Source organism: Seriola lalandi, unplaced genomic scaffold (assembly GCF_002814215.2).
Source record: "Seriola lalandi dorsalis isolate HSWRI2012SDOR001 ecotype SW California unplaced genomic scaffold, Sedor1 jcf7180002054476, whole genome shotgun sequence".
NCBI classification, from domain to species: Eukaryota; Metazoa; Chordata; class Actinopteri; order Carangiformes; family Carangidae; genus Seriola; species Seriola lalandi.
Genome location: NW_019525029.1, coordinates 268,030 through 279,112, shown reverse-complemented (window position 1 = coordinate 279,112; position 11,083 = coordinate 268,030). Strand labels below are relative to the sequence as shown.

General features: G+C 40.2%; 1 protein-coding gene across 1 annotated transcript in view; it reads right to left on the bottom strand.

Moving 5' to 3' along the window:
- Positions 1 to 10,472: 10,472 nt before the first annotated feature.
- LOC111659269 (uncharacterized) overlaps positions 10,473 to 11,083 on the bottom strand; it is a 1,890-nt gene continuing 1,279 nt past the window's right edge. Inside the window, exon 4 of the mRNA XM_087175565.1 lies at positions 10,473 to 11,075. Coding sequence (XP_087031691.1) covers positions 10,735 to 11,075 — 341 coding nt within the window. The 3' untranslated portion in view covers positions 10,473 to 10,734. The remainder of the gene's footprint in view (positions 11,076 to 11,083) is intronic.

Genomic DNA, 11,083 nt, shown 5'->3' with positions numbered 1-11,083 from the left:
AATGAACAGCACTGACTGGGTGCAGACAAGAATCTTGGCAAGGCTGCCTTTTTGGTTTTTTTTTTTTTGTTTTTTTTTACATAACTGTTCTGCAAACTACAATTCTTCTCCCTCTAACAGAGGAGTAGAATCCATACTGGTAATTTTACACTTGTGCAATCCCAACAGCTGACGTTTTTTAAAGATGTGTTTGAGCCATTGTCTGTTGTGGCTGTATGAGGCTGAGGGGCTAGGAATGCAGCCAGGCCTGCAACCTTGATTTGAGGCCAAGAGGAGATCAGTCTGTACAAAGGGTAGCCCTTCCCTCGCCTTGGATCACACACCGCCTTTCCTTGATAGCACATTTCTATTGTCTAATCAAAATCAGCTTGTCCCCCAGATGCAATAATCAATACCAGAAGAGAGACAGTATGGTCCGGTGTGAGCTGCTGCACAGAATTTACTTTGAGGGAAAGCATGTTATCCTGATGCAATGTCGTCTAGAAGTGACTTCAAACAGATATCCAATCTGAAATAATGCCTGTGTTGATTATCCTCTTTGTGTTTGACACCTTACATGTAATCTGAGTGCAGAGTGCAGAGAGTTTGTGTATGAAAAAATGTGCGCCTCAGCATTTTATAAGCATGTTGTTTGTGACTCCCGATCCATTTGATTCACTTACTAAGCATGGACTACAGTGCAGGGATCTCCATGGAAATTTCCACACCTGCAAGAGTCTGACTGTTACACTGTGAATCTGCCAATAAGTGCTAGTATTGGCAATGAGTGTGTGAAAGGTCCTTGTCAAGATACAATAGCTGCACTGTGGGCTTGTAATGTGAGGCCCTCAATAGGAACACATTGAACAATAGCCGCATTGGAGGGGAAAAATATAACCACTATGCTAATTTCAGGTCATTCACTTAGTACACTGCAAACCAGATACAGGGATGGGGAGGGGGGGGTGGTAATGCTGATGGATATCACCAAACAACAAGTATCCTCACCTATCTGGCCACTAATAAAAACACTACACAGGGAGCATCCGTGATTATGTCTGTCTCTGCAGCTCCTGTCCAGCTATCACTGCGGAGCACAGATAGCATTCGCGAGCCTGGTCACTGCGAGAGATTTGCTGCAGCATATGTGGGTCGCACAGTGTCTCAATAATTGATAAAACCAGTGGACTTTCACCTGACTGATTACAATGTTTGTGGGAGCAGCTGGGTGGCAAGGCTATAGAGCTCTTCAGGTGTGGGCTGCACCCCTTCACACATCTCAAGGCTGTTGATGCACTTTGAACTTTTAAGTTTCTGTTTATAGATATTTTATTATATTATTTTTATTATTATATAGTATATGTTATTCCATCTTCCTCCCTTTCCTCCCCTTTGCCATTTTAATCATGCTTTATTTCCATATTGATTTTTATCAGTTAGACATATTTATCAGTTATGTACTGTATAATATAACTTCTTATTGTTTCCTTTAGATTTTGTGAAGCCCTTTTCTGACATTTTTCTTTTTCTATTTTTTTAATGAATGATTGTTACACAAATAAAGCTTTTATTATTCTTAGTAATATTATGTAGAGGGAATTCTGGGAGCATGGTGTTGAGTAAAGAGAAATAAATCATTAGATGAGGTGCTGTAAGGACACAACATGTGAGGTCTGTCATCAATAGAAAACAGGAATATACTGCATAGCTTTTGAATATTGAATTCTTCAAGGAACGTTAGAGTAAATTAGATCTTGATTTTTGTTTTTGTTCATTCTTTTTGTTCCACTTTCTTCTCCTCCATCTGACTCTTCCACTAAAGCATTAGTTCTGTATTGTACATCCTGTATCTTCTATCTGTTGTCTGCCAGTCAAGGGTCTCCCTGTTGAAGTGTGTTTGATCTGTAGGTTCATGACCATACTGCACTGCTGTTCACTGCAAACAGAGCAGATGACAAAAGTCAGAACATCTAGCGCTAAAGGTCAAAGCTCATCCATTTCACTGAATGCTGCTGAATCCTACACAGTACAAGTATTTACATTAAATGTAATCTGATTATGGGGCTGTTTCCTGACATGTTGTTAGTTCCCCATGTCAACTTTTATTCACTGCACACACCCATCCGCTGAGTCTTTGTGTGGACCTCCTCTAAGCTGGACTCATGCAGTCATGACAACTGCAGTGATGAAATAGGCTCAAAAGAATGGGTGATTCAGACACACATGACATGGACTGTGTCTGTCGGTCACATAGTAAAAAGTTTGTAAAAAGTGACGTACATTTGTGACCAATATAGAAAGGTATGGCTACATTGTATTTTTGGTGAAAAGCAAGATTTGACACTGATGGTGTCCGTTGACACCAGTGGTAAATCTTTACAACATTTTTTTTTTTGTGTGAAATTAACAGAGAAGTTGAAAAGTTACATATGGTGTCCAGATAAATCATTACATGCCGTTTTTGGCCCAGTTTGGTTTCATGTTAGTCAAGAGGGAGCATTAAAGGAATAGTTCATTTTAGGAAATATTTATTCACCCTCTTGTCTAGAGTTGGATGAGAGGATTGATAGCACACTTGTGTCTACAAATATTTACTGTAGCATGTTGTAACCACTAAATATGAAAACAAAAAACATTTGTCAAATATATCATCACATCTTTTTTTTTACCAGGTCTAACATACGCATGATTAGCTTAACACAATTTTTCTTGTTCCCATCACTGATATTAATTATAGTATCATTTCTTTAGGGTTAGAGTAAAGCTGGAGTATTTCATAGTTTTCTATCCTAGAAAGAGATTTTTACTAGCAGGCACCCAGGTGTTTTATGAATGTATTTCGGGGTTTTATTTTTGCAGCTTGTTATAGGTCAACAGACATATAAACCTTGTGGCTTTTTATTTGGCTGTAAAGTGGGTTTACCACCGTTGTCCTGACATGAAGTTTTCCTTAGCCTGATATGTATTCAATACTGATTATCTCACTAAGATGCAGTTACTGCTGTGATAAGACTGTCCTCTTTTCTCTTGATGTTGATAAGGCTGTTACTGAGTGACTAACCAGGCTGGGTAAATGTTACTCGTATATGACAGTTGTCATTAAGCAGCAAAGCCTTAATAACATAATAACATTGTTTGTTTGATTTATGAACTCTTGAGGGCAAAGGTTAAACTTACTGGACACCTACATAACGTAAACACACTCATGAGGTTTTCACTGTCGAATTAATCTTAGTGCAGATGTCAGTGTGATCAAAATTGCAGAAAAAAAAAAACTGCAGATAATGATGAACAAATTGTTTTCCGACTTGCTGCTTTTAATGAAAGCAGTTAAGAGTCACATATCCACTGAAAGCCACAGCCACACTGACAGTCAGCTGACTCATTCTCAAAGGAGTGAGACAAACAAGTCTGTGTAATTATTAAAGACCATATCTTAAAAAGGCATGAACAACCTCCTGCCTTTTCTGAGAAGGCACAAAACCAGTTACAAATTGTTGAATGAAATGTTCATGTTCATGCATGTATTCACACTGTCTAACTGATTAAGCACAAACTATTACGTAGATTTCAGTCAAGTGACAATCTTATATGCATAGTTGTCCCTTAAAGGTCCCATATTTTACACTTTTGCTCCATGATAATTGAAGTTTTGAAATCCATAAGAAGATATATTTATGAATTTAAGAACGAGAAATCAACTCAGTATAGTTTTACATCTCCTCTCTCACGGGTAAAATGGAACCTTTAATGCCAATACGAAATTTAGTCAGTTTTCAGTAGGAAATCCAGCTGCTGAATACAAAAGGTGGCCGTGGTTGTGTGAAAGACTAGCATGCATCTGACTGAGCGAGTTCTGCGTTGCATAAGAAAACAAGATAAACAAACAGTGAGAGGTCTTGAGCTCACCTAATCCTCTCAGAGCTGCAGTCACTGTTCATCGAGCTCTCAATCATAGCGCTAATATCTTTACCACCAGCACCAGGCTTAGACACAGTAAACATGCCAAAGCACAGTGGGTACTGATGACACAGCTGAACAAAGCTGTGGCAGCACTCACAGCGGGTTTTTTGCCATGTGTTTCGTCGCTGATGTACAAGCTGAGGTTTGAGGCACACCAGGAATCACTTTGCTACACAGAAGCTGAAAATAAGAGTCTAATATGCAGAGCTACATTTGCAACAAATTTCAGGCTGCTACATTTCTTCCTCTCCATATTCGTTACTCTTGTATGCATGTGGAAATCCAACGTTGAAAAGTTATTTTTTCTGAATTTAGGCCTGGCAGGCGCAACACATTCCAGCAGCAGCAGGCCAGCCTCTGCAGATAAAGTTGGACCGTTTACCAAAGTGGAAACTGCACCTATGTTTTGATTCCTTCGGAAAATAATATGTGAGGTCAGAATGACAGGACGTTAGCTGGTGGGTGAGACTGCACCCTGTTAGATTAAAATTAACTGCAGAGGTGTGATCTCAGCGGAAGATTCAGCGGACGTTCATTCCACGGTTTGATTCAATTCCTATCAAGTTTATTGGAATTATCAGAAGCTGATAGCAAAATAAAAAATCGAATCCTATGTCCTATGACGTACAGCGGGAAGACTGTGATAACAGCCCCTGCAGTGTCACTCTGTTTTTATTAGTCCTCCTTTGTTGATTTGGTGCAGAACAGAAAGATTTATGTATAAACAGTGGACACATCTGTTTGGATTACTAGGTTGGGACTGTGTGTGTGTGTGTGTGGGGGGGGGGGGGGGGGGGTTGTATATAGTAGATGAGAGTAGAGGGGGCATTAGTAGAAATAAGAATGGCAAGGAGAAGGTGGGCAAGGGGTGACACACACAGTGGGGATGTCTATGTTAAACAGGGGGTAAGCAGAACTCACAAAATATTCGGCTACTATTACTGTATCAAAAACAATATTAGAGCCTCGGGTACACAGGGTTTGCAGTAGGTAGTACTGCCGAGGACCTCAGGTGAACTTTGAAGCCGTCATGCCATTGATGACAGAAATGCTGGCCCCTGTTTCCACTCTTTATGCTAAGCTAAGCTAGCCAGCCGCTGGCTGTGGCCATGTATGTAATGCGCAGATATGAGAGTGGTGTTGATGTTCTCGTCTATCTCTCATCTGTTCACATCTCTCTGCATTAAAGCAAATTCTGTTATTTCCCAAAATGTCAAACTGCTGCTTAAAAAAATATCCGAGGAGTGATAGAGAGAACAGATGGGCCCTTGGAAGGAGGTTGAAGGATGTTTTGACTGGCCTCGTGTCCTCAAAGTTACATATTCATTCACAACCAGGGAAAATTTACAGCTGACTAACTGTCTGCACAGCTCAAAGGAATGAATACTGTGACTTATTTTCAAATCAATGATTGACAGTTTGTTTTGGTAAAAGTTGGATACAAAGTTGGAGCAGTGTGATGTTGTGTTGCACACTTCACTATCTGTGTTGTTGTTAAGTTAGTGAAGAATTACTTGGTGGCCTAGATAGCTCAGCTATTAATGATTTTTTATTAACCTTATAGTGAGGATTAAAAAAACAACACACTCTTCAGAAGCAGGTAATATAATTCCACAATGTCACTGTTGTAAATCAAAGGTCATTCCTACACTGCACTGCACACCACACAAAACATTTCGCAGATCTCGTAGCCTAAGTTACATTTTTTAAAAAATAGTACTTTAAAGTAAATTAGTACCTTAATAAGTATTGAAAATGCGTTGAAAATGTGCATTAGCATATCTAAAAGGGCCATCGAAGTTTTTCTACCGAGATGTCCCCAGCATAGTGTTGCATAAAGACACAGATAAAGGCTAAATATCCTATATAGTGTGATTAGATAATCAATGACTATGTTCTACTTGATTGCACAACCTCTTCACGTAGATAGAAAATAACTGCAGGTGAACTTGAAACACTTTTAGGTCAACTCACCTGCATCTTTTCAGAGGACTTTCAAAGTAGAATGGTGCCTTCAGGGGCTGTTGTAAATATTGCTTCTGTGATTAGACATAAAAATGTAATCAGGTAGGAAAAGTACAGTGGTGGAAGAATTCTATTGTTGAAATACACCAATCCATGTAAAAGTCCTGCATTCAAAAAGCACAATAAAAGAAAATGCACTTAAAGTATCAAATGTAAAAATACTCAACATAGAAGAATGGCAGATAGGAGTGTTAAACTATTATATATTATATCATCAGTAGCCTACACAGGCATTAATATGTGAATTGTATTTTTCTGTTGTAGTTTGTTGAGGTGAAGCTAATTTAAATGTATATGCTTTTGCACATTGTAATTATGACGATGCATCCTGTTTGGTAAGCACATGTATGCATCATAAAAAATTGTTTTTTTATCTACAGAAGTTAAGTCCATTAAGTAACTTTCAAAATAAAACGAGAAAATCAGGGTCGTCATCAAAAGAATAGAAGAATATGTGATGTGTCGTGATTGTTTTTCTGTGGAGCACCTGAAGGCAGCACAGCCCCGGGTTGAATGAACAGGCTGTGATGATGATACAGTGGTTTCAGGATGACAGCAGCCGCTGTGGGAGGTGCAGGGCGGGACCGCGACGAGGAAGACGAGCGCAACGTGACTGCCCCGATTGTTGTTTGTTGTGAACTTGTGAACGGAAGTCAGCGTGGTGCTTGTTTATCCTCTTACGTCCGAGAGCCACACCTTCAGGACGCCTCCGCTTACTCAGTAGAGTAGCGTGAGCACAGGGAGTTCGATGAATGGGTGTGCTCGATTTCAAGATTAGAGTTTAGAATCTGTCCAACACAACACACCTGTAGTAAAGACTTTACACACAAAACATATAATAAGGTTATAAGATATGGTGCACTGTCACAAGTTAAACCACCAAACAGTAAGCTATGTAAAGTGGTTAAAGTGGTCTCACCATGACCCACTACAGAAGTAGGCCTACTGTTTACAAGGAAATAACAAGTACTTCACATAATAAATATTAACATATTAACAATGGGTCTTTACTGCACAATGAGTTCGTTTCACTTTTCATTCTTCAGGCACATTTTACTGATTTTTTAGACTTTTTAATTAATTTTATTTTAACTGCAGAACTTTTAACTTGAAATTGAGTATCTTTATGTTATGTATTGCTACTTGAATGTGAATACTTCTCAAACAGCTGGGTGTTACTGTAACATACTAAGGTGTATAATCCCTCTCTCATTTTACAGAAAGTAAAATTGGCAAATTGGTAAATTGTCGCATTATTTTAACTAGGATTTGCTATTAAAGTACGAAGAAAGTGTGAGACATTAAATGACAGTAAGACACTTTTTCATTACTCCACAGACTTCACTGTCCAATGGAAGGAAATGGAAGTTTGAGAGCTAAAATTAGTGCTTTTGTCCTCAGTGCAGCAGGCTCCCATGGTGTCTCCTGGCCAACATGTAAACAAGTTGCAGAACAACTGTCTGGAGATTAGCCTGAAACACATATACGCACACGCATGCACGCACGCACACACACACACATGCACGCACACACACACACACACACACACACACACACACACACACACACACACACACACATACACATACAATAGGTCATGCTGAAAGGCAATCAGGCAAACTCTTATGTAACAATAACTTTATTTCTGTAACTAATCACCAAAATAGCAGGATCAGAACTTGTGATATTGATCTAGAGCACAATTTGATTCATTCTTACTTGAAAGGAAAGGAGAGGCATGTTTTTGTTCAGTGGCAAAGACAGAACATCAGAAGCCCTGTGATAGACTGGCGACCTGTCCAGGGTGTACCCCGCCTCGTACCCAGTGTCAGCTTTACGATTGGCTCCAGCCCAGCCTGAGACCATCAGAGGATAAGCTGCATAGCTAATGGAAGGAAAAATATACAAAACAGAGATACATTTGCACAGGGTAAGGTCAGGAAATCTGTGACATCCAGGGCAATATACTGGCCCGTACAGCAAATAGTACAGTGAGGATCCTTTGTACAATGAAGCATTCAGGGGGATTAATGCTTGAACCAGTTCACTCAATCAGTTAATACAAACCAGCAACTGAAGTTAATCCAGTGAGCTCCAGTTTCCTCTGACTCTGCAATTAGGGGAAATCTTGTCAGCTAAATCTCCTGGTATCATTTTATCATCACTCATATGAAAAGTTGTCTCTCACTGTAAAATCTGGGGGATGTATACATTTAAAACAAAACTTTTTGTGCACCCAGCTGAGGCCAATTCTATCCTGAAAAAGGCCTAACTAACTAAACAAACCCTGTTCTGTTCTGGAAGATGAAAATAAATCTGTAAACGACACAAAATAAGGAATGAATCAGAGAAGAAAATGAAAAACAGTGAAGAGTAGAAAGAAAGAGTTTTTTTCTTTTTTTTTGTCTCCCGTCCCTCAGTGTGTCACTCTGTCAGTCACATGCTGAGCCATTTGTCAGACTGCCAGGCTCTGTGCTCTGAGTGTAATCTCTGTTGACCAGTCAGCGGAGGGAGGGAAGAAGAAAAAAAAAGATGGAGGGCAGGAGGGCTGTGTCCCAATCTAGGTCGTCCACCAGTAATCCAACAGGGTGGAAGTATGTCGTGGGCATACGATGCCAAGTGCTGATCTCACCCAACTCCTCTTCCTTGCTCCCTGCCCAGCTGAGTTCTGGTCTCATGACAGACCTCCCTCAGAGTGCTTTGGACTACAAGACTCACATGCTCAGATGCTATCGCCGAAAAATTCCTGGCCTTCATAAGGGAAAGTAGTCAAGTAGTGGGGTAAAATGAATAAGAACTGACATCTAAACTTGACCTCAGGTCAGGTCACTATTAAAGTTATTTGCTTCATAACTCATGAGTGCCGCCTAGTGATGGAAATAAAACCAAATCTATACATTTTTCAGATAATATACTGTGGGCTGTAAGTACATTTACCAACAATTGGAGATTTAAGATGGTGAAGAGTTAGCACTAGTATGCAAGAACAGTATCAGAGCTGGCCCTAGGCATAAGCAAACATAGTGCCTCATTAAGCACTTGAAATGTCCCACAAGAGAACTTACATGCTTTTTTCTGTGATATATTATGTCAATGTTAGTTATACAAAAATGCATTATTATGTTAATGAGCTATAAGTTTAATCAGTTCCTGCTGCCTCTGTCCAAACAACACAGCTGCAGCTAATAAAATTGATAATGGGTGTCTTAGATTTACAGTAGGTGTGCGAAAGGTGGCGAAGGGCCTCCAAATCAAATTCTGCCTGAGGCCATGTAAAGGCTCGGGCCGGCCCTGCACTGTATCATCTTTAAAACATGTTAATGATGTGAATTCCTGAGTGAGACCAGATGTTAAAGGTGTTTTACTGCGCTCTTGGCTGTACGTACTTCAGGTAATCCCTGATACTTGCAAACTATTCAGTCTTTCTTGCTACCGAGCCTGTTTATGAGTTTCACATGTCTTGTGTTAACTTAATGAACGTGTAAATTACCACCTGTCCTGTCTGTTGTCATGAATGCTCAGTGACCTAACTGCAGAGTATGGTCATGGTTGACCGCCCAGCTCATTCTCTAATACATGAACATTGTGCGGTCTTAGTGTTCGCATTGTGTGAAAGTGTGTCAGAAGACTATTTTTCACAGTGCTGTATGTTTTATTTCATAATCCCTGACTCTTGGCCTTTGTCCTCTCACTAAATCCCATATGACTGAATGGGACATTAATGTGACTCCACCCTCCGTAGTCCACAAGCATTTGAGGCTCCATGATGCATTGTATTACACTGTGCATTACTTAACTCGATCCACCAGCCTACACATTTAATTAGAGGACATTTGACTCTGTGCTTTTCTTGTTGACAGCAGGAACCCTTTGCTTACCCTCCAAAATTTCCAGATAATTCTATGATACTACTACCTCTAAATCAATATAGTGACCACCAACTGTCAATGTTCAAATGGACTAAGTAGGTTATGGTTCAGACCAGACAATGTACTGAGTGCCTCAGATGTGCTCCAAATAGAAAAGCAAACAGATTTCATCTGCTACATATTTGCTCAGCTCAACCTCGCCACTCTGGTCAGTCACCTCAGTATTATGTCAGCCTCTAAATAGGGTGACTGCAGCCACAGGGAACAAGGTGTAAGGTTCAAATGGGTTTGTAGCCTTCAACGGTCAGTTTCAGTCTCTTTACAACCAAAATGGTATGACCTACATGTTCAGGGGAGATTTGAGTATATATCACCCCCAAGATCAAGTAATCGATCGAGTCGAAGTAGTAGATCGAGTAAAACTGTCAACGGTCATGATGAACAAAATTTTTAAATCTCTGCTTAAGTACCAGGATGTAGAAAAAACACCTTTAATCATTTTTAAGTTGAAAATCACCCCATTTCAAGCATTACTTAGAAATACTATCCTGCTCCCTTGTGGTCATATCATGCTAACCTCAAACACAAAAGAAACCATTAAAAAATATGCACACCACTACACTGTTGAACAATACATTTCTTTTCAAGTCTTTAATCTGAGCCTACTTCAACTAGATCTTTGGGAGATCTTCGTCTACTCATAGCCATCAAAATAAAGCCACAAATAAATGAAAGACTTAAGACACAATGAGACACACATAAGACACACATGAGACCACATATGGGCCTTGTGTGATTTGAAAATGTGTCTGATCCAAAAGAAAAATCACACTAAAGTGTATCTTCCACTTAAAAAAAAACATTAAAAAGTGCAATTTGGAAGGAAGGAAAAACATTTTCACAAACGAAACCGGAGAGCATCATGGGTAAATGCTGGTAAAGAGTAAGTGATGTAACTGCTGTGTGGGCTGGTGAAATAAGGAGCAGCTCTGGTGTAGACAGGGAGTGAGGGCTCTGTGTTCACATGCATCCTCTTGATGGGCTTAGCAGTGAGTCCATGGTGTGTGCTGCCCCCTGTTGAGCAGATGGAGGAACTTCCAGATGAAGCCTGAAGGAGAAGAGGCTCCTCAGAGTCCCACCTGAGACTCCTCTTTGTCACGACTCGTGTGTGTGCGGGCTGAGGCTGCTGCTCCGCTCTGACCGGCACACTGGACAGAGGAGAAGCTCCGGAGGGCCGAGCTGAGGGG